This window comes from Bos grunniens, chromosome 10 (genome assembly GCF_055505025.1).
Source record: "Bos grunniens cultivar Pamir isolate PY7600 chromosome 10, Bosgru_T2T1.0, whole genome shotgun sequence".
Classification (NCBI taxonomy): Eukaryota; Metazoa; Chordata; class Mammalia; order Artiodactyla; family Bovidae; genus Bos; species Bos grunniens.
In genome coordinates, this window is record NC_141174.1 from 22343457 (window position 1) to 22366220 (window position 22764).

General features: G+C 51.9%; 1 protein-coding gene and 2 long non-coding RNA genes across 4 annotated transcripts in view; 1 reads left to right on the top strand and 2 right to left on the bottom strand.

The window, feature by feature from the left end:
- GALNT16 (polypeptide N-acetylgalactosaminyltransferase 16) overlaps positions 1–10818 on the bottom strand; it is a 101711-nt gene extending 90893 nt beyond the window's left edge. For both annotated transcript variants that reach the window (XM_086320048.1, XM_086320049.1), the window contains exon 1: positions 10543–10818. In XM_086320048.1, coding sequence (XP_086176174.1) covers positions 10543–10719 — 177 coding nt within the window. In that variant the 5' untranslated portion in view covers positions 10720–10818. The remainder of the gene's footprint in view (positions 1–10542) is intronic.
- Positions 10819–17305: 6487 nt separating this feature from the next.
- On the bottom strand, positions 17306–21840 carry LOC147364110 (uncharacterized). Its single transcript, XR_015134100.1, has 2 exons — positions 21718–21840; positions 17306–20227 (listed from the first exon to the last, which is right to left on the bottom strand). It is a non-coding gene; the product is annotated as an uncharacterized LOC147364110 (long non-coding RNA).
- LOC147364111 (uncharacterized) lies at positions 18275–22284 on the top strand. Its single transcript, XR_015134099.1, has 2 exons — positions 18275–20861; positions 21225–22284. It is a non-coding gene; the product is annotated as an uncharacterized LOC147364111 (long non-coding RNA).
- Positions 22285–22764: the final 480 nt, after the last annotated feature.

A 22764-nucleotide genomic window follows, 5' to 3' on the forward strand; every position in this document is an offset into this window, starting at 1 on the left:
GTTACACTTACAGCACATTTCAATTTAGATACTCAACTTTCACCAGAAATACTTTATCTATATTGAGATTTCATAAAATTTACAGCCGAAAGTGTGGATTCCCTATACTGAAACGCTTCTAAACACTCCTAGGCATTTTCCAATAGCTGAAATGAGTGTCTGATTTTATATTTAGATCAATTAAAATGAAAGAACATTTAAAATCTAATTTTTCCACATTTCGAGCATGCAATAGCCACATGGCTACTCTACTGGTTAGCACAGGTCTGCACCCTGCAGGGCTCTCCCTACCTGTGGGCCGCTGTCATCTCCCATCAGCACCCCTGTGACTATTCTCAGGGAACTTGGCCTGGCTCTTCTGAATACTCTTGCTCAGGCTGGGCCTCACAACAGGTTTCATTTTCTGATCAGGCCCTTTATTACTCTCTCTGCTTGGCTTGCCAAGCAGCTTTGTCCCCATACAGGCTTTCAGATCTCCCAGGCCCCAACCTGGCTCTGAACCCCTGCCCAGGTGTGGATCAGGGACCCTGCTTGACTGGAAGGGCTGTCTAGGTGATGCTGTGTTCTCTACTTTGCAAAAAACCAGGAGTGGGCAATTTGGGGGTACATCCAGGGGCAAGTTCATTTCTGCTCAGTGTTTTAGAAGAAGGCCCTTGTCATTTCCCTGCTCCTATAAGATGGCACCAAGCCTGTACTAAAGCTTTACTGTAGGCAGCTCTGCTCTCTACCTGGAATCACTCTTGGCTTATGACTCCAAAAGGCCCATCGCCTTCCCTGGGCCCTGCAGTATGTGTGCTCTGTCCCTTGGTTCCTTCTCTTCCTCTGGACTCATGGCTTGGTTGGCTGTCGTTCAGTCCTATCACTTTATCCCTTCAAGGCACCAACACCAGAGCAGACATCACTAATTGATCACAGGTTCTTTCTCCCTGAGTCTCAGGCTGGGCTCTACCCCAAACCCTGGCATGATGCCTCTAGCCTCCCACACTCCTCCCAGCTTCCCCCAAGCATCCAGTAAGGGATTTCACAGGAAGGGGAAAAGATGGCTTCCAAGCCAAGAATCTGGTCACAGACTTGTGAGGTGCCAGAAGCTAAGGGCCCTGGAAGTGACTTGGCAACTTTGGAAGGCAACACTCATTCCCTCTGGCAGTGGCATGAAGGCCAGACTCCCTTGAAATGAAAGACCTTGAAATGTCAGAAGCTCTCCCCAACAGTTTGTTTAAAGAAGCTAAAAGCCAGAGCCACTGTGAGAAGATAAAGGGATGGAAATCTGAAGTCTAAATGGACATGACTGACAGGGGTCTCGGACTGTGGGTGACCTGAACCACAAAAATAGAGCACCTGCGGGTTGCCGGGCACACGAAGCTGCATCATACCTGGGCACTGGGGAAGCACTGAGCATCAGGGCACACAGCCCCAGGCCCAGGCAGAGCCCACTTCCAGAAAGCAACCCCTTCATCCACCTCCTGCCTGGAAAAAAAACAGCTGTGCGGGCTTGTTGATTCTGCCAGTGCTCAGGTCTCTACCCTCCATGTCTGAGGGAAGGCTCTAGATGCTTCAGCCTCCAGGATCTGTTTGTACAGAAGTGGGCAGGAAAATGCAAGAATTCCAAGTTCCCGCATTGCCAGAAAACATCCTCTCCAGAGTCCCAATGCACCTGAAGAGAACACGATGAACCAGACGAAGAAACAAAGGGGTGTCTGATCAGGTACCACCGCACAGCGGAATTCTCCCTCCCACACAAAACTCTCCCCCAGAGCCCTCCCCCGTCCTCCCCTACTCCAATATTTCAACAAGGGCCCCATTATCTTTTGTTTTTTAAATCTCTTCAAGCACTAGCACCCTCTGTTCCCCCCCACCAGCCTCACCACGCACACATACGCCTACACATACACACCTACACACACACACACACACACACACACACACTCAGGACACACAAGTACCTCACTGATCTCACACTGTAGGGAAATGAAGTGTTCCAGCCACAGCACATCTTTCAAAAAACCTAGGTTTACCTCTTTAAGAACCAACACTTACTAATATATTTGACCACACTGCTGGAAATTTTTCTGAACTGAATGACATAAGCTCCCTGACATCCCAAGCCGGTACACTGAATGTAATTGATCACTTCCTGATGACTCAGGGACATGTTTCCGAGCCCATCTTTGCCATGGGCTAGAGGGCCTAATGAACTGGACTTTCACCTCGGGCCATTTTCCCCTCGCTTACCCTGCAGACATACTGCCCTGGGCTTTGGCTGTCTGGAACACTTTCTCCTGAGATGTCTGCCTGGCTTACTCTTTCCATTCTGCTGTAGCTATAGCTCAAACACCATCTTATCCAGCAGGCCTTTCCTGGCCATCCTTCTCTCATCTTTCTGTCCCCCTTTGCCACTTTATTTTATTCTTACAGTATTTCCTATCACCTAACACATAGTAAGGACTTCCCTGGTGGCTCAGATGCTAAAGCATCTGTCTACAATGCTGGAGACCTGGGTTCGATCCCTGGGTCGGGAAGATTTCCTGGAGAAGGAAATGGCAACCCACTCCAGTACTCTTGCCTAGAAAATCCCATGGACAGTAGCCTGCACCAGGCTCCTCTGTCCATGGGATTTTCTAGGCAAGAGTACTGGTGCAGGCTACTGTCCATGGGGTCGCAAAGAGTCGGACACGACTGAGTGACTTCACTTTCTTTTCTTTCTTTAACACACAGTATATTTATCTGTTTATGGTCTGTCTCCTCCACTAGAATGTAAGCTCCTTTAGAGCGGGACCTTGCCTGTTTTGCTTTTCCCAGAGCCTGTAACCGTCCTGGCACACAGTACATGCCCAGTAAATAACTGTCAAGTGAAGGAATAAATGGTGCCTGCAGCGTTTCTGACCAGTGTGCACCTGGTCAGAGGGGAAAGGGGATGGCTTCATCTTCACACAGCTGGTTGGTTCTCTGCTGTCAACTGTCACTTCTCGGTATATCAGCAGCTCCTAACAAGGCTCCAGCTTGCTCGCTCTAATCTGCTGTATATGTAACCTATGAAAAGCTGAAGGTTACCAAGAGACAGACAACCTTCTGAACTCCTTAAACTGATTTTTACAAACAATGTGGGTTTCTAGGCTGTGGCCAAATTCCAAGCCTGTCTTCTGAATAAAGTCCAAGAGCTTGAAGCTGTGATTTCTTTGCTCAGGGGTCTTTGCAGCCTCATTCCGCATTGCTGAGAGTCTGAAGTCCACCCGAGACACTCCCGCAGACGTGTCTGTGTGCCTCCCGGACACACACGGGAATAACATAGGCTTCTCCTTCAGCAGAAGGCGAGCTGCACCGTCCCATCAGTGTTTTGAGAGAAGAGAACACAATGGGTTTGGTCCACTTTATTTCTTGTGAGAACTGGCTTCACGCTTTTCTGAACACAAGTGGTCTGGTTTTTGTATGCCTCACCCTCTGGCCTTATTCTTTTTAATGCCAGCACCATCAGATCATGAGTCCTGGCTTGGGGCCACCTCACTCTGGCAGGAACGATCAACAGGGTCAAAGGTGGTTTGAGCTGAGAGCGACCTCAGAGATCCCGTAGTTCAAGTCTCATCTGACAGATGAGGAAACTAAGGGCCCAGAGATAGGAAATGACTCACCTAAGGACACACAGCCCCCTGGGAGCAGAGCTGAACCTAGGAGAGAAGGTCATCTGTCCTTTATTCTGCATCTTCTCTCCACCCCTCACCCTCTCATCCCTGGCAGCCAACATCTGCTTCCATCCTGGGCCATTCTGTTCTGCCTGTGGGGGAAATCCCACAACAGCAGGGCTCACAATTCAGAGCATATTAAGAGATGTCACCTCCTCTCCGAGCTCTGAGACAATGCTGTCCCGATCTGCGTGGAGCCATACCTCACTTTATGGAATGGCAGGAGATGGCACTGGTGCCTTCAGGCTAAACTTGGAGCTCTTCCTAATGGGTCCAGAAAAGCGGAAAGGCTATACCTGAGGCAGGCTTGCCTCCGTGTCTCCCCAGACAAGGCCTGAGCCTTATCTTGCCTACAGAGTATAATGATGCCCTGTCCCCAAATGTCCCCAGTCTGCCACTCCTGCCTGTTCTGAAATGTTCACAGAAGTCCTCCGATGGCCTTGCTGTCTCTAACCAGATACTGACAAAGGGTGTGGCTGAAATTCACGGTGTTGGGGAGCCAGGCCTCCTCCATAAACATAGCTCAGGGCACTGCCAGCCGGCACCACCCTGGAAAGCAATGGTCAGGGCCCCCAGGGGACAGGACAGGCCACCTGGAAACTCTCCCCAGGCTGGATGAAGGAAACAGAAGTGGCATATGCAAAGGTCAGATTCAAGGGGACTCAGGTGGGTGGAAAACCTCTGTGGACCTTGTTCTGGGGAGCAGGAAAGATCCTGAAGACCAGCACTTCCGACGCTGTGGCCTTGCCTCTGACCAGCCTCGGCCTCCTTTCCTTCCCTTCTTGGCAGCTCCAAAGGAACAGGGAGGGGACAGCACAGTGGCAGTTATGGCTTTCTTTTCGTCACTCTCCTCCCTGGCCTCGGGGGGTTCGGCCAGCCCTGCTTCCCTGGGCGTCAGGCCTCTGGTGGTATAATAATTGGGCCCTATTTCCAACTCAGTTACAGAGCTGCCTGACACCTTTGGAGACAGTCAGGACCACGAGCCTCTTTCTCCTCCTCCAACTGCTGCCGGAAGCAAGCACTGACCTGACAACAGGGAGTGTGAAGAGAAACCCTGGCCAGCTTTCAGACTATTCCAGGGACGGTCAGCTCAACAAAAAAGTGTTCCTTCTGGTAAAAATAAATTTCTCTCTCTCTGCAACTTTCACCCATTAGCGTGTTAGTTGCTCAGTCATGTCTAGCTTTTTGTGAACCCATGGACTGAAGCCCACCAGGCTCCTCTGTCCATGGAATTCTCCAGGTAAGAATACTAGAGTGGGTTGCCATTTCCTTCTCCAGAGGATTTTCCTGACCCAGGGATTGAACCCAGGCCTCCTGAACTGCAGGCAGATTCTTTACTGTCTGAGCCACCAGGGAACCCACTAAGCCCAGTTCTATTCCTTGGAGGCCTACAGAATAATTCAAATAAGTCTCTAGCCTTTTCTGTTAGCTCAGTGCTAAGCACTGATGTGGGACTCAGAAGCATGAGACATGGTTAAGAAGTTTACACTTTAATCAAGGAGTCAAGAGTGATTTTATTCAGTCGTTGAATATTTTTAAAATAATTATCTTGATTGGCTTTATCATTATAACATTAATAGATGTTTATTACAGAAAATGCTGGAGAAAGCCAAAAGTTGGACGGGAAGATTATCCATAATAATACTTTTCCTCCTGCTAACATTTTGTTCTGTATGGTTTTTGCATTTTTTTCCCCCAACAAATGTTTATGGAGTGAATGCAAAGTAAGGTGCTGACCTAGGTGCTCTCCAGGAAAGACATGCTAATGTATCAGACTTGGATCTTACCCTGAGGATGCTTCAGAGAAAAGACAAGAGCATGGGCTTCAGAGGCAGACACACCTTCAGATCGAGCACTTAACTCGGTGCTAGATCACGGGCAAGTCACCGGCTCCGTCTGAGCCTCAGTTTACTCATGTTAACTGGGCAAGATAATGGCGCTGACCTCATTAGGTTACAGAAAGGAATCTAGGAGGTTCAGGCCTGCAAAACACCTAACACGGCACTGACGTGTCCCACGAACGCGGCCACCAGAAACATAACACAGAGGCAGCAGTGATCACGGAGGCTAACAGGCGTAGATCAAAGACTACAGAGTTCAGGGGAGAGAAGCTGAGACCGGTTCCAAAGCAAGCTGCACACCGCCTGGGGCGGCACCAAGCACGCTGTCTGGTTCAGTGAACCGCCCGCGTGGCCTCATCACCGACCTGAGTCTCACAATTCTGCCCCCCGCTCCTTTCCGAAACCCCTGGGGCTCCTGTCTGTTTAGCCTCACTGTGTCTTTGCCCCTCCTTTTCACATGGTGAGGGGGAGGTGTTTCAGGTCTCAAGAAGCCGACAGGGATAAATCTGCAGTCTTGTAACTGTAATGAACTGCTCGGCTCCAGGCTCCCCTCTGACCCAGGGGGTTTCTTCCATTACAGCAAGACAGTCCCAGGGCCCAGCCGGGCCCATCAGTGCCCTTCCACGCCCGCTTCAATGGCACTTTCAGGCCCCAGGGCTTCCTGTGCCCACAGAGCTGACAAACACAGTCACCAAGGAGGAAAGCCAGGCCCAACACCCTCAGAGCAGCCGGTGTGGGAACTGCTGTTACAACAGCAGCGGAAGGACGAGCAGAACCCTGAAACTCATCCTGTGTCTTCGGCACTCGGGTCTCCCAGGAAGGGGACTCTTGGGCTGTCAGGGCCCTTACCAGTCATGCGGCCTCAGTGTGGTCCCCAGGTCCTACAGACAGGCCTCAACATGATCCAGGCTGGGAGCCCAATAAGAGGAAATTGGGTCCTTTCAATTCAAACATTTTGGCAAAAAGAACTGGGGATTCTCCCTCCCCACCCTCTATCTTGTGTGGTACCTACACAAATTAAATATAACATCATTTTCTGTCATTTAGGCAAATCATAATTCCCACAGTTCTGAAATGTACACATTATAAATAAAATATAAACCTATCCAGACTGAACTGAAGCCTCTGCTCTCAGAGAACAGTGCTGGAAAAGTCATCATCTATATTCCCTTCTGCTAGGTAAGCAGGGATCCCTGTGCAGGCTCTAAGGTTACCAGGGCAACTACTCCAGACAGGGGTAGCCCCTCAATTGGCCATAAATCTTACAACTTTGTTCAAAAGAACTCCCTTAAAGCCATTTATCTGCTTCTAGAAATGAAACTATCATCAACTTACCCAAGGGTCAACACACCTTACAAATCATTTCACCCAAATTTATTTATTTAAATAAATCCCAAACATAGCAGGGCTTGTGAGACTTAGTTCCTGGACCAGGGATCAAACCCATGCCCTTGGTATGGAAAGCGCAAAATCTTAACCACTGGGAATTCCCTCACTCAAATTTAACATACAAAATAACTAAGGTCCAGAGATACAAGTTTTTGTCCATGCTCACTGAGCAGTACCCCAAAGGTAGGATAAAGAACTCCGGCTTGGGAAAACTCTTGCCTAAAACCTCCATGGTTTCAAATAGGAGACCTTACAAAGAAGTACACCTATCCTAAAAATACCCACAATAGACAGTCTTTTAAAAATATGTCTGTAAAGTGAAATTCCGTGTAACACCTTAGTATCCCGCCCCCCTCTCCATGCCTAATAGAGACTTCACATATGGAAAACCAAACCAATCACAAATGTTCTTCCCGGCTGTGAGGCCCGAAGACTGAAGGCCAGCTGTGTCTGCTCCACCTCCTGCTTTGGCTGCTGTCCAGAGCTAGCGAGCATCAGTATAGGTTCAAGTGGATATCCTCAAATCCACTGTCTTGCCCATAAAGCACAGCATGGAGAAAATCACAGACCCTGCCACCTCGCAAGCAGCCATTTACTGATGAAGTCAGTATCTCTCTTTCTTTAGTTTGACAGATTCCATAACCAGTTTTGCACATCAAAATTTATGACACATGGGCTGACAGCAGGACAGAATATTAAAAATCAGGACCTCCCCGAGAAATCTGGGCCATCCCGTTGCCATGCCGACACCCCACAATGCCAAACAAGTGTCTCCAAGGTCCAGAAACAACTTGGCTGGCTTCAGATCACCCAGACACTGTGAAGCCAGAGCTGCCTCCTGGCCCAGGCTGTTATGCAGACCCTCCCTTTCCCAGCTCAGCTCTCTGATCCCCCAGGGGAGGGATGATGATGCCTGTCTGAATTTTCTTAGCCTCTGTCAGCAGAGCTGGCTGCATCATTCCCTAAGAATCTGAAAATCCATGTGCGGTGCATTCTGGCCCAACTAGACAGGGACATGTTTTGAAATGGCAAGACGACCAGTGAGAGGTTAACCACGGATTTCAGACAGAAAGCAAATCTTCAGCTGCACCTGCCCCTTTTAAGCTGAACAAAGGGTTTATCTCCCGGAGAAGCTGAACATACATTCCTCTAGCTCTCTAAGTTAAGAGTCAGGCTGGAGCTGGAATAAAGTATTAGTGGGATATGAAGCTTGGATCATTGATGGCTCCCAGAGATGAGCAAAAATCCTTCTTCACTCATTTAACAGTACTTCTTAAGTCTTGCTGTGCTCATCAAGGTGGGGTTGCATGAAGCTTCCTGCACAGTCCCTGAGTGATAGCTGCCACTCAGTGAAGAGACAGGCCGATAGCTGAGAATCCCAATGAAGTGAAATACCCCAGAAGATGGGAATGCAAGGCTGTGTCAAAGGCAGGGTGTGACTGGGGATCAACACCCAGGGAACAGACATCCTGGGCTTAAAGCCTAAGAACAGCGAGGGAGCGGGCTATGCCTAGAGTGACCAGAGAAGGCTCTGCAGCTCACTGCGAGGAACTTCCACTCTTCCTCTCTTCCTGCACCTCCATTCCTGGCTCCCTGATTCTTCTTCATACTTGAAACCCAGCTTCCAGTTCACAGCCCTCTTCTAATCTGCTGCAAGTCCAACCGCAAGGGAACAAGGAGAGGACGTTCACTGCAGCCCCCATGACCTCCAATTTCCACCCCCTCAAAATGAGTGCCACCCACATTCAGCAGCGCCCCCGCAGCCCCCGACACCCTCCCGGGCTCTCAGTCTGAGTGGCCTGGCCTGGATTTTGATGCGCAGGCACCTGTGATGAGACCAGCCTGGAGCTCTGAGCAGCAGTTAGCTTCTCTGTGCTCTTCCCTTCCATTCTCCCTCATCCCCTCCCCCTCCTCCTAGAGCTCAGACCCTCCTCCCATCACGTCACCACAGAGAAGGACAGAACATTTGGGCAGTCTGCGCCTCCCCTGCCACTCCAGCCCGCCTACCCTGGACCAGAGCTGGCCCTCTTTGAGAGCAGGAACGTGGCAGCTTGGATGAGTCCTTGCTGTGGAAGCTCCCCCCGGGGTCTGTCAGGGGCCGCTCCTGCTTTGCCCAGTTCTGACTCTGATCTGTCTGTCCACCCAGATCCCAACTCTCCGGGATCTTGACCCAGGAGGCTTTTTGCCTCATCAGCCTGTCTGTCCAAACGTCCACAAGTGCTTTGGAAACAGGGTGCTAGCGGCAAGGACCCTCAGCCCAGAGCAGAACGTTTCACCTAATCAGGGCGCAGTCCCAGGGAGTTCGACCAGAGCGGGAGCTGGGCATGGGAGAGTGGGGCTGGGGGAAAACCCACGGACCCCAAGGTCTCCTCAGGCACAGCCTGGAAATGCTCTTTTGCAGGGGATAGCTACTTCTTCCCTGGTAGGTAACAAGACACGTAATCTGGGACAGGATGGGAACACGAGAGCCCTTCCACACAACGACAACCTCCCTACAGACAACACTCCGTTTTCCTGGGGTTCAGCTGCCTTGGCACGAAGACCTCAGATTCTCCTCCGCACAAGCTTTCGCCCTCCTGACCCTGCGCCTCCCCGGGGGGCTCCTCAAGGCTAGGCCTTTCAGAATGGCCACGCTGCTGCACTCCCCCACCCTCAGCCCCACACTCCGCTCCCCCAGGCGGCCCCGCCCCCTGCCCAGATCCGAGGGTCGCCCAAGGGTCTCGCCCACCATCCGCCCCCATCCGAAGGACGCGTCCTGCCCGAGGGCGCCTCTCGCGGGTCCCGGAACCTCCCGTCTCAACAGGTGCCCCTGCCACACACAGCTGTCACCCGGGGCCCAGGAGGAGGCGGTGACAGGCACGCCCCAGTCCAGGCCCCCAGCGCGGAAGGGCACCCCTGCACCTCCATCGACGCCCCATCCATGCCCTGCCATTCGCACTGACGTCGCGGGGCTGGCCGCAGACACTGCTAGTTCACCCGTGGTGATGGACTGATGTTGGGGCGAGGGACGCCTTCAGGACGAGACCTTTCCCCGATCCAGAGAACCCTGGGAGTAGTCATAGGGAGTCCTCATGACAAGGTTCAAGTTGACCGGGTCTGAGAAGGGGGCTCGAAGTCCAGCACAGCCCCTAGCGACCGTGCCTCACCCAGCGTCCCCAATCCATGTCCTTTGCCCCCAAGAGACTAGGGGGAGAGCACGGCCACCCACGCGCTTAGCAGCGTGCGGTTCCCACTGCCCGCTTGCGGTGCGCAAGGGCCAGCTGCCTCCGCCGACGGGTGAGGCGGAGGTAACCCCTAACCCCCAACCCCCGGCCCCTGCGCCCCGGGCCCCGCGGCGCAGTGCCGAGAGCGCCGCCACGTTCCCAGTCGCGCGCGCACGCCGGGCCCACCAAACTTGCAGTACTTTCTCCCAGCCCCCACCCGCTGTCACCCTCCCTCCATCCTTGCGCCCTGGCCCCGCTAGCCCGACAGAGGTTGCCATAACAACGGACAGGAATGCTCCAACGTATACAAAGCCGGCGGAGCGCGGCGGGCACGCAGCCCCCGGCCCGGCCCCGCGCCCTCTGCAGCCGCGCGGGGCTAGGACGCGCGCCGCGGCTCCCCGGCCGCCCACCCCGAGCGCAGCGCGTACTCACAATGAGCGGGATGGTGCGGTCCTCTCGGAGCTGGTCTGGCCTCCCGCCCGCCCTCTTTGCGCCCCGGCCGCCGGAGGATGCTGCGTGGGCTCGGTTGTCCTGCCATAAGTAGTAGAAAGTGCCCAGGATCCAGGCTACGGTCAGAATGGCGATGGCATTGGCGCGGATCTTCCTCATGGTGGGCGGGCGGACGCCCGGAGTAGGGGCCCGGGCTGGCGTGCTCTCGGGGCCGGGGCGGGGGCACTCTCAGCCCCAGCTGTTTGTTTTCGCTCGCGCGGGGCTGCTCGGTCCTGCAGAGCAGAAAAAGGAGAGAGGTGGGGGGTGGGGGGGTGATAGGGAGAGACAGGAGCGCGGAGCGATCCTCACGGTCCTAATGCCCTTCAGCCCCAGGCGCGCGCCTCCCCCGGGCGCCCATTCATTCGCTCGCAGAGCCCGCCCAGCGCTCCAGCCCCGGCGGGTTGCCGGGCCACTGCGCCCGGGGAAAGGAGCGCAGCGAAAGCGAAGCGGCGCGGGAGGAAGGCCCGGCGAGGCAGACGCCCGCGGCGGAATGGCGACGGGCCAGAGCCAGTCTCGACTCCAACTGCTCCGCGACCGAGCTCACGGCGCCTGCCCCCGCGCGGCCCGGGTCTGTCCCGCCTACCTCCACCCACTCCCGGACCGAGCGGCCCTGAGTCACCGGCTGGAGATGCGCGACCCCGGCCGGAGCCCGCGCCGCGGAGCTGCAGTTCTGGGGCTGCGCTCTGGACAGGGTTTAAGGTGTGTTCGGCGAGTCCTTGGGAAGGGGCAGCTGGGTGCGAGGAGAGTCTGGAGTTTGCACCGGGATCCTCCGCAGCCTAGGATGCCGAGCCACCAGAGGGCCCGCCCCGAGGAGGGATTGGAAGCCGGTGCACTTGACATTCGAAGAGAGCGAAGGGGAAGAGACGCGGCTTCGCAGCCAGTGAAAGGAGATTGTGGGTACAACCACCTCACCTCATCCGTTGGCCTGGGGCTCCCAGCGTTCACGACGCTTCCCTCCACCCCGCCTCATTGTCCGCTGGACAACTCCAGGGTATCGTCATCACCGTTTCATCAGGAAGAAGGGAGGAGGCCAGAGAGGCTGGAAGATTCGCCCGAGGCCACACGACTAATTAGTGGCAGAGCCCAGTCTAGAAACCACCTCTCCGTCTGACACTTAAAGCAAAGTTCAAAACACGGTGCTGAGAGACACGGACACAGAAACCAGTGAGATTCTGCCCCGGCTGTATGTGAACTACTGTCACTTCCGAGCAGAAAGCAAGGTGGACTAAGTTCTAGGAGACCAGGATCAGGCATGAAACAGACATTCAGGGAATAGATATTAAATTAACTAACCAAGCAGAGGTCACAGAGGAAGAAATACTGTACCGCAAGGCAGTCTTAAGGAAAGGCTTCTTAAAGAAAGTGGATAAATTCTTCGAATAAAGTCTTAAGAGGCAGGAAAGGGGAGGACAGGGCAGGGTGTGAGCTCCATCAACAGCCTGAGCAAAGGTCCAGAGGATGAAAGTACTTGATGTTTTCAAAGAAGAGAGGTACCTGGCGGTGCTGGGCACCAGGATCTGGAAAGGGTGGGAGTTGAGGTTGGCAGGCTGAGGGAGTCTGGACCCAGGAGGCCCTTGCATGTGAGAGGCAGGGTTGTCAAGGAGTTTGTGTCCTGCTGGTGCTCCAGACCTGGCTGGTCTGAAAGACCACCTCAGGTCCTGGCCTCTAAATGAAGCTGGCAGATGGTATGGTCACAGCTCATGCTTTATCCTACCACCTCCATCAGCACCCCTCCTTCCCTGTTTCTCCAGCAGCAGGACTGAAATGTGCATGTAGTAGATGCTCCATACATTTCCATTGGAGTGAAGTAAATTGAAGGAAGAAAACCTGAGTAGGTTTTCTGGCTGCAGAAAAGTCATCATTATAACTGCAATATCCTTTCCTCACTCTGAAGTCTCACCATGAGGACAAATCCAAAAATGACCCTACCAAGAATGTGACCCTAAGAAGGGTCATGGACAAAAAAGGATCTCACCAAGAGCTCTGTAAGAGTAGCAGGGAATCTGAGGCAGGAGGAGATGGTAACAGGAGCAGTAGGAGAAGGTGGGGGGATACCTGCCAGCCTTACTGTCCCCCGTCTGCCCTGCCTGGAGAGTTTAATTAGACTGCAACAGGGACCAGGATTCATTTCCACAGACCAAGAAAACCGCTATCCAGCCACTCTCTGGTTTCTGCAGGAATCATGGGGCAGATCCAGGGGTCATGTTCTCTCTGGGAAGCCAGGGAGACCTTGCTCCTTAGCAATCAGGCCCCACAGGCATCTCCAGACAATGAGAAAATGTTAGGGAACTGCCATCCTGGTGTCCCCACCTCCATCCAGGCTCTCAGGTCAGCCAGATGGGAAGACTCAGAGAATGGCCTTCTGTTGCTATAGGCTGCTCCCTCCATCAGCCTGGTCTTTGCATGTCTAGTTGCCTTCGGTCATGAAGAACCGGGTGAGAGGATGTGGAATCCAAAGACATCCCATCAGCACCCTTCAGCATGGGGGATGAAGCTGGATCAGGCCAAACTGAAATCAGGCTGATGGGTTTCTGATGGCTCCAGAAGGAGGGCTCCATGAGAGGAAGGGAAGGAGGATCTGGGATTTGTCAGGATTTCTGCAAGTCTCACCCCTTATTCCCCAGGGCTCAGTGGGGAGGATGCCATACATCTGCCCCAAATTATCACTGCCTGGTAATTCTGTCCTGAAGACAAACTTCCCCATTCAGTTCAGTTCAGTTGCTCAGTCATGTTTGACTCTTTGTGACCCCATGGACTGCAGCACGCCAGGCCTCCCTGTCCATCACCAACCTCCCAGAGCTTACTCAAACTCATGCCCAATTGAATTGGTGATACCATCCAACCATCTCATCCTCTGTTGTCCCCTTCTCCTCCTGCCTTCAATCTTTCCTAGCATCAGGGTCTTTTCAAATGAGTCAGCTCTTCGCATCAGGTGGCCAAAGTACTGGAGTTTCAGCTTCAACATCAGTCCTTCCAATGAATATTCAGGACTGATTTCCTTTAGGATGGATGATTGGATCTCCTTGCAGTCCAAGAGACTCTAAGAGTCTTCTCCAGCACCATAGTTCAAAAGCATCAATTCTTCGGTGCTCAGCTTTCTTTATAGTCCAACTCTCACATCCATACATGACTACTGGAAAAATCATAGCCTTGACTAGACGGACCTTTGTTGGCAAAGTAATGTCTCTGCTTTTAATATGCTGTCTAGGTTGGTCCCCACTCAATCCTCATCAAAAAAAGAAAAAAAAAAAAAACCAAAACACCATAGGAGTGTAGCCTCTCTGGGGGGTGTTAGACTTCACAGGCAGCCCCTCTTTAAAAATAAGCACAAGAAACTTCCCTTGGGGGTGGAGGGTGGGGGCAAGTGATTTCATGCTCATTTGACCCCCAGAAATTTGATATAGACAGAGGTTGAGTGATGAGTCATTAGTCACAGGCACACTGGAAGAGTTGGGAACTCGCAGCTGCCACCGTGGCTACAGTGCATGGTCATTCTTCCAGATTCTAATCCCAAATAGACACAGAGCTGAGGCTCAGCCCTCCCTGAGATGGATTTCAGTGTTCAGAGATGACTGGGAACATCGTTCCCTCTCTGGGCCTAGCTAGGAATGATTCCACAGAACCGTAGAAGAAAAGCAACACCTAAGAGACTTAGTGGTGCCTAACATCAGTGAACTTCGAAACCAACAACGGTGATAATAATAGCTACAGTTCGCTGAGTTCCTAGCAGGTGCCAGCTGCCGGGCCGGGATCTCACACACATTATCTCTAAAGCCCCTGAAAACTGCAGGTGGCTCAGGGAAGCTCTCAGTTGCAGAGAGTCACACAACAGGTGGGCAGAGGGGCTGGGTTCAGTCCCATTTTCTATACCAGTGTCTGGGCACCAGTGCCTGGCTTCTGAGGCCACTGGGGAGTTTGCAGGGTGGTCAGAAGTCCTGTGTGCAGGGACCTCACTTCGTGCTCTGGGCCTCCATTTTCTTTTCTGGAAAAGAAGGGATGTAGAGAGATGACCTCCAGGTCATCCATTCTGGACTCCAGCTGTGCCATTTCGGACTTGCAGTTCCTTGGGCATTGTTTTTCTTGTGACATCCCTCTTGGACACTGTCCCCTTCTCTTTAAAAGTGCTGAAGCCCATGTAAGCTGGGCAAAGTGCTGCATGCTCCTGGCATTCCAAGAGGTCCCAGGGAACTGTCTGCCCCTGTGAATTTGATGCATGGATTTGAGGGGGGGGGGGGGCGGTAACAGAGGGCAGAAAGGATATAGGTCAGTGTGAGGCCCTAGCTCTGGAGTTCAACAACGTGAATTCAAGCACTGGTCCTGTCACATGTGAGAGTGGTTTGGGCAAATTCTTACTCCCTCTCTTAGCCATGGTTTCCTCAACTAGAAAATGGGGCAGTGACACCCCTTAACTTGTAGCATTGTTGGGAAGGGTCAGATGAGATGAACCACGTAACACCCAGTGGTTGGGAACCACTGGTCCTCTGAAATCCCATCCTCACAGGCCCTGCTGCTGGCTGCCGGGGTGAGGGGACTCCGGAAGGGCCTGCCAGGCACATGCAGGGGACTGCTCACCGGGGCTGCAAAGAACAGATCCCAGGTAGGCCTCTTCAAGGCCCGACAAGGATGACTGTCCTGCCCCACAGGTATGTGGCTCTCTTCCAGGCCCTCTGCTCAGCGGGCTGGACGGAGGAGAGGGGAGAGGCAGCGTGGGGCCCCAGCTTCTGCAGGTGTCCATTCTTGCCGGCACAGCCATTACCCTAGAGATGCTGGGTCACCTCCGAAGCCTCTTGCCCTGCCTGCAGCTGCAGCAGGGGCCCAGGAGGTGGGTTAATCAGGGAACTGACTAGACTCCCATGTCTGCTGTAAGCAGGAAAGAGGAGGCAGAGATGGTGAACAGAAGGCATGTTACCGTGAAACAGGCACTGTGCCGATAACCAGATCTCAGAATGCTCTCGATGACCCTGTGAGGAAGGCTTGACACTCTCCATCTCACAGATGGAGAGACTGAGGCCGGCAGAGGTCACCCAGCCATCAGGCGGCACAGACGCTACCCACTGCCTGCTGTCCCCACTTAACATACCAGCTTGTCTGAGGAAAGGTTATTTATAAGTTAGGTTTCTACAAGCCATTATAGATCAAGGAGGGGACCTGGCTCTTTGAAGGAATGAGAAGTGTTTTTTTTTAATTATTTTTATTTTTTTAGTTTGGGCTGCATGGGGTCGTCCCTGCTTCACATGGGCTTTCTCAGTTGCAGGGAGCGGGGCCACTCTCGAGTTTCGGTGCGTGGGCTTCTCATTGCGGTGGCCCCTCTTGTTGCGGAGCATGGGCTCTAGGTGTGCCGGCTTCAATAGTTGCAGCCCATGAGCCCAGATGCTCTGCAGATGCTAGATGCTCTGCCGAATGTAGAATCTTCCCAGACCAGGGATCCAACCCGTGTCCCCTGCTTTGACAGATGGACTCTCAACCACTGGACCACCAAGGAAGTTCTCGAAGAGTTCTTTATCGGTGATCATTCTATTTAACTGGAGAAGGAAATGGCAACCCACTCCAATATTCTTGCCTGGAGAATTCCATGGACAGGGGAGCCTGGTGGGCTTCAGTCCATGGGATCGCAAAGAGTTGGACATGACTGAGCACACAGTACATTCTATTTGACTGAGAACATGGCTTTTTATATCAGTTTCTGCCCCCGGAGTGTAAGCTCCCTGAGGGCAGGGGTTCTTGTATGTTTTGTTCACCTGTCCCCCCAGTTGTTGGTGTACCATGCATACTTGTTGAGTATTTGTTGGTGGAAGAAAAGGGGAAGAAGATGGGGAGGAGGGTACTCGGCGCTTCTCTGTTAAAGCGAGGGCCTGAGAGACGGTGCAGGACTAGAGCCCAGAGAAAGGGCATGACCCACCTGGGTCAGTGTGGGCTGGTGTAGTGAGTAACCCAGGCTTCCTCACAGGACTTCCGCAGCAGCAGCTATCTGCCCCCCAACCACAGGGCCAGGCACTAAGCCCCGCTGCCCCAGATGATAGGGTGAGAAAATCCTCTGTGGTCCCACCAGAAGTCAGGGGAGGAATGACCTTGATTTTGGTGACGAACTGCAGGAACTACAAACATTATTACTGATCATGAGATGACCCAGCTGCTACATTTGGGAATAATAGGACTGCAGAGTCTGAGGGCTAATTAGAAATGTGTCAAATGCTTTTTCTTAACAGCAAGGAATTCCTTCAAAGGAGAAGTGCATAAATAAAGCCAGCTAGTCAGCAGGATTGGTCCCAGAGGCAAAGCCCTTTGCAAGCCCTCCGTGACCTCCCAATCTCACTGCCTGTCTCCTTTGCCCTGTCCGCTCCTCCTCAGCCTCTGAGGATCTGAGTAGCACAGGTCCTCAGAGAGGACCAGATGGCCCCAAATGTCAGGCCACTGCCTGTTACATGCCTCTCTCTTGCCTTTGAATGAGCGTTCCTCTGAGCAGGGCCTGGCAGTCTTTTGTGTATCTCCAGTGTCTAGCACAGCGTTGGGCATTGTGGCAGCTCTCACTAAGTATCTGTGCGATGAGTGAATGAATGAATATCTAGGGTGGCAATCTGCTGCTACTCCTCATTCTGTCCTATTAAAATGTCACCGAGACCACTCTAATAGTAAACCAATGCCTGTTTGCCCATTAGGGTGGTATTTCCAGTCTTTCTTTCTTTTTTTTTCCAATTTAAAAATGGTATTTATTTGTTTGGCTGTGCCAGGGCTTTAGTTGTGGCACGCGAATTCTTAGTTGCAACATGTGGGCTCTAGTTTCCCCACCGGGAATCAAACCCAGGCCTCCTGCATTGGGAATGTGGAGTCTTTTTAGCCACTTGCATCACCAGGGAAGTCCCTTCCCTTTCTTCTTGAATACCTACCATGCCAAGCACTTCTAGGTGCCAGGAATACAAGCATGAACAAAAGCTGATTCCAGCTCCTGAGGAGCCCAGTCACTGATATTGGGGCAATAGGCACAAATGGTCACCACGTGGTATAATAGACTCTATACAAGCACAAAGGGGCCTTCGTCATATGGAAGAAGTCATCTGAGAGCTGAGTCTTTTAAAGGGTAAGCAGGTGGGGAAGATTGTGGTCGATCGTTTGGTGTGTATGGGGGAGGGGGTGGTGATGGTAACCAGGTTAGAGAGATAGATGGGCCAGTTAACAGGCGTCTTGTGTGCCGTTGTAAGTAGTTTGGACTTATTCTGGAAAGCCATGAAGAACTACCCAAGATTTTTAATAGGGAATGACACGATCAGTTATTAGTTTTAGTGACGAGGCTGAAGACCACTGGCAGGGGGGCACAGTGACATTGCAATAGTCCGAGCAAGCAATGCTGTGGGCTGGACTAGGGCAGAAACACTGGAGCAGAAGAGAAGGAAGGTAGACTCAAAGGATTTGGTGACCAGTTAGAGGCGGAGGTGAGAGAAACGATTTGAGGATAACACGTCCATTTCTTGGTAGGAGACAAGTGCTTTGGTTTAAGGTAACCACTAACTGAAATAGAGAGCACAGGAGGAGGAGCAGATTTAGGAGACATGTTCTACTGAACTTGAGTTCTCTGTGATCCACCCAGAAAGGAAGTTTTAAATCCAGGTCTGGTGCTCAGGAGAAGAGTGGAAGAGGTCAGTTAAGCAGAGAAAACCATAACACAACTGGGGCAGAAACAGCTGGGAGGCTACCTGTGCCCAGCACCTAGGAACGGGGGAGATGGCATGTGCACCAGAGATCAGGACCTCTGGATGCCTCGTGTGAAGACAAAGAGACAGAATTAGCTTTTTCCCCTGTCAGATGCCCTGTTTCAAGGCCCTGGACCCAAGTTCTTAGTAATACTCATCTTTTTGTCAAGGACTTCATCCTTTGGTACATGTTAGGACAGACCTTTCCACCTAGGTCTGGAACAAAATTTGCCTCATAAACAGGTCAGTGATAAGACCAGAGAGCATCTGAATTGAAAAGAGGCCTTAGTCCTGCATTTCCTTCCATCTAATGGTGCCTGTCGGAGAAGGCAATGGCACCCCACTCCAGTACTCTTGCCTGGAAAATCCCATGGACGGGGGAGCCTGGTGGGCTGCTGTCTATGGGGTCGCACGGAGTCAGACATGACTGAGCACCTTCACTTTCACTTTTCACTTTCATGCATTGGAGAAGGAAATGGCAACCCACTCCAGTCTTCTTGTCTGGAGAATCCCAGGGACAGGGGAGCCTGGTAGGCTGCCATCTATGGGGTCGCACAGAGTCAGACACGACTGAGGCGACTTAGCAGCAGCAGCAGCAATGGTGCCTATAATTGAAACCTCCATTTTCCTTGAGAACTAGGAAGTGGAAATTAAGGGAATGTTCCCAGGATTGGTATACATTTTGAAGCTTTCAGCAGGCTGAAAATACCCGTCGATATATTTTGAAGTGTAATTTCCACTCCCTTACCAGCCAAAATAATTGAACAGGAAGAAAAAGCTGTTAATGCAGGAGGCATATGACATCAGATCCACATTGCCTGCAGATTTACCATTTCAAAGCAATTGAGGGTTTTTACAGCCAATGTTTACAGTCATACATGTCCCCGCTCACTGGAGCCACCCTCTGAAGCCAACAAAGGGCCCATCAATCTGGCTTGGACACTGAAATTGTTCACAGTGTCTGGAGCTGATGTCAAAGCAGAGAGAATTTTTTAAACTTATGATGCTATTTTGTCAGTACATAAATCGTAGGGTGTTTCGGCCTGGTAGGTGGTATAAACCGCTGGGGCTGCCAGTACTCACGGAGCCAGTGGAGGCAGGGCTCCACAATGGCCTGGCCAGGTCCAGCTTCCTTTCTCACTTGGCATCCCTGACCCCAGGTTCCTGCACAGATTGTCCTCTTACTCTAGTCCGAAGTGATTTGTGCCTCTTGCCCAACCAAAAATGCCTGCCTCTGCCTCCAGCCCAGCGACAGTGGATCCAAGAGGTGTAGATTCTTCAGCAGAGGGTCATGCCGCTTCTCACAGTCTCTGCTGGGCTTGGCAGGAGAGACAGACAATAGACTTTATAGGTGTTCATCTTCCGTCTGCTGCCAATGCCTCTGCGTGTGTGTGTGTGTGCGCACATGCTATTTTTCAGGTCTTCAACTTCAGATCTTTCCTGGAATTACTGATTTCTTTCACTATATTTGTGTCCAGAGGAAGTTTCTAAACCCATGTCCAACATTTGCCTTTCTTTCCATTTCATCACTTATCTTTCCGAAGGCCCTTACCAACAGACAGAGCATCTGGTATGTTCTTGGGCACTTGGAATGATTAGGAGGCGACAAGCTGGGGTTTTAGTCCTGTTTGTGCCATAAGCCAGCTTGGTGACCCTGGAAAAGTCACTTATCCGAACTTCTTTCTCATGTTTAAAATGAGGGGTTTGGTACAATAAGACTCAGCAGGTCCTTTCTAGTGCTAGCATCTTATTGTTCTGTTTACTTATTTTAATTTTTTAAAACCATTCTGTGCCCCAGCAAGAATTATTGGCAATGAACTGAGATGCAATTTTCTTCATTATCACTGGGTCCCCTGGCACATATTACATATATACATACGCATCCAAACAACTGCAGATGGTCCATTGCCTGAAGAATCTGAAAATTTCCAGGATATAGAGACCTAAAAAGGAGATATTGGAAGAATGTGCAAGAGATTGTTACATCCAGGGATACCTCTGAGGAGGGGACCTTGAGGTGAACAGGAGTGGGAGATTTCACTGTATATTCATTGTTTTATAGCTTTGGGATGTTTTGCCACATGCACTCATCACCTCTTCAGTGTAAAACTTTTTTAAAGCAAGAGTGTTTTCCTTTCTCTTTCTTCTACCGCGGGCCCCTCTGCAGCTCAGCTCCTAGCTGGGGAGGAGGAGCCCCTGGTGGGGCTGGCGTCAGCCTCTGGAAGCTGCCCCTAAGCCCAAGCCCTCGCTGGCCAACAGCCCAGCTCCCCCGGCGCCTGAAGAGGGTCTGTGGACGCACAGTGCTTCCGGCTGCCCTTGCTAGTGGCTCTCCGGCTGGGCTGTCAGAGCTGGTACAGGACCTCCATTCAAGGGCCAGCCCTGATGACTCCAGCAGCCAGACAGAGGCAGAGGGACCTACGAATTCGGCAGAGAGGGAAGTGCATCCAGCCTTCAATCCACCAGATCTGGCTATTCCCTTTCAAAGACAGATCGCCTTTTGTGGTGTGTTTTCTGCTGCTAATACAACATGAAGACAGAAACATGAAAGAAAAAGAACAAAAGGGCCAGAGATGAGTGGTGAGAAAGGGTTTCTAAGGCGCCTCCTTCTCCCCACGCTGCCCGCCTCTGCTGGGCAGAGCTAGGCTGTGGTCCCACGTCCCTGGTTTCTCAGCCACGCGACCCAGCTCCTCCTCATGGCATCCACCCGGCCTTCCTCTTCACCTCCTCTTCCGACTGTCCCCTTCAGTGGGTGCTGGGCCCTCCACCCCTCCTGTCCATCTCCTCCTCCTCCGGCTTGCCTACTGCACTGCCACTCTGCCCAGCAACAGCTGCCGTGGCTAAGGGCAGCTTAGACGTTTCCCAAGACGAAGGCTGCTACCTGCCCCACCACGTGGGGTTGCTCAAGGTAGGTTCCTCCAAGCCTCCCTTCTTTATTTCCAGGGTCAGTAAAGCCCGGGTGAGGCCAGGAGGATGATTGAGACGCGGAGACAGACAAGGAGCCGCAGATGGAGATGCACTCTTGGGAGAGATGAGAAGATACAGGGCGTGAGGAAAAGCAGCCTCGGGGAAGGAAAAGGCAGAGAGTGAAAACCAACAAAAGTGTAATAAATCCGAAAACCAGAAGGGCCTGAAGAGAAACTGTCCAGAGAGAAGGGGTGTGAGGTCAGAAGGGAGAAGCAGGAGGGGTGGGGATGGAGGCCGAGGAATGGCGCAACAGAAATCTCTCAGGAAGGGTCACTCACCTCCCGGAGCTGTCGGGCTTGTTGGCTGCAGCGAGCCGAATCTATTTAAAAACACACCAGGCATTTTGCCTCGTTCTGTTTCCCTGCCCAGAAAGGGCTGGAGCCAGAGGCTCAGGGAACCGTTCCAGCCTTAGGACCCTGCACGGGCCACAGGGCTGAAGACCCGCTTGCCCTTTCTGGGAATCACCCACCTTCGCTTGCGAGTTGCGGGGGCCACTCAACGCGCAGCATCCTGATGGCAGTCCCTAAGGTTACCGGTGTCATCCGCTTCCCACTGGGAAAGACTCGACCATGTCCTTCATTCTGTCTTCAAGCTAGTTGAAAAGCAGATGCTGCTCAAATGGACAGCTGCTCTAAAGAGATGCTCCAAGAGAGCTCCCTGACCCGTGGGAATACACTTAACGATGACTGGAGGGGCCTGGGGTGGATTGGATTACAGCGAGACAAAGTAGAGAATGTGAAAGGACATCAAGGATAAAATGGCCCTGGGGAAACCATATGGGACTTGAATGGGAAAAACCTGTGCATCTTTTGGAACGCTCTGACCTGGAGATGATCCGACTCCTCATCCACCTGGCACAGAGGGGTACAAAATTAGAAGTGGCTAGGAGTAGTGGCCAAGGAAAGCCATCCGTGCAGACTTTGTTTTCTCCCCTGCTGAGAGGGTGGGTCTGCGAGGTTCTTCCTTCCCTGGCTCTGGAGCCCATTATATTGTGTAAAATACTTTTCAAGGCTGAATATAAGTCCTCTGCTCTGCATGAGATTTACATTCTTGAGAAACTTAGTGTACAAATCACACCAAATTTTGCTTGCCACAGGAGTTGGCTTTTCAAAATAAATTTGAGGTCAGCCCTATGTTTAAAAAGGATGGCTTTTGAAGGTGAATAATCATCCTGGTTCATGTTTGTAACTTTGGAATTTTAAATGTCGATTTGGGTGGTCATGGCAGTTACGGGGGAGGGGATGGGGTGAGGGGGGCTGCCTAGAGATCCATCTACAGTTTCCTTTTAAGTTGCAGTGAAACATTACGTTAAAACAAACCCAAAACCTAAGTAGATAAGTGTGTTGCAGGAGCTACTGCTGAAGAAATAAGACATTAAAAAAATTTATTACAGAAACTTTTAAATATATATTAAAAGAAGTAGAAAGCCTAATGTAAAAAAAAACCCAGCCTAGACACTTATCAACTCATGGCCGATCCTATGAGAAACATGGACTTTGGGCCAGATGACAGATCC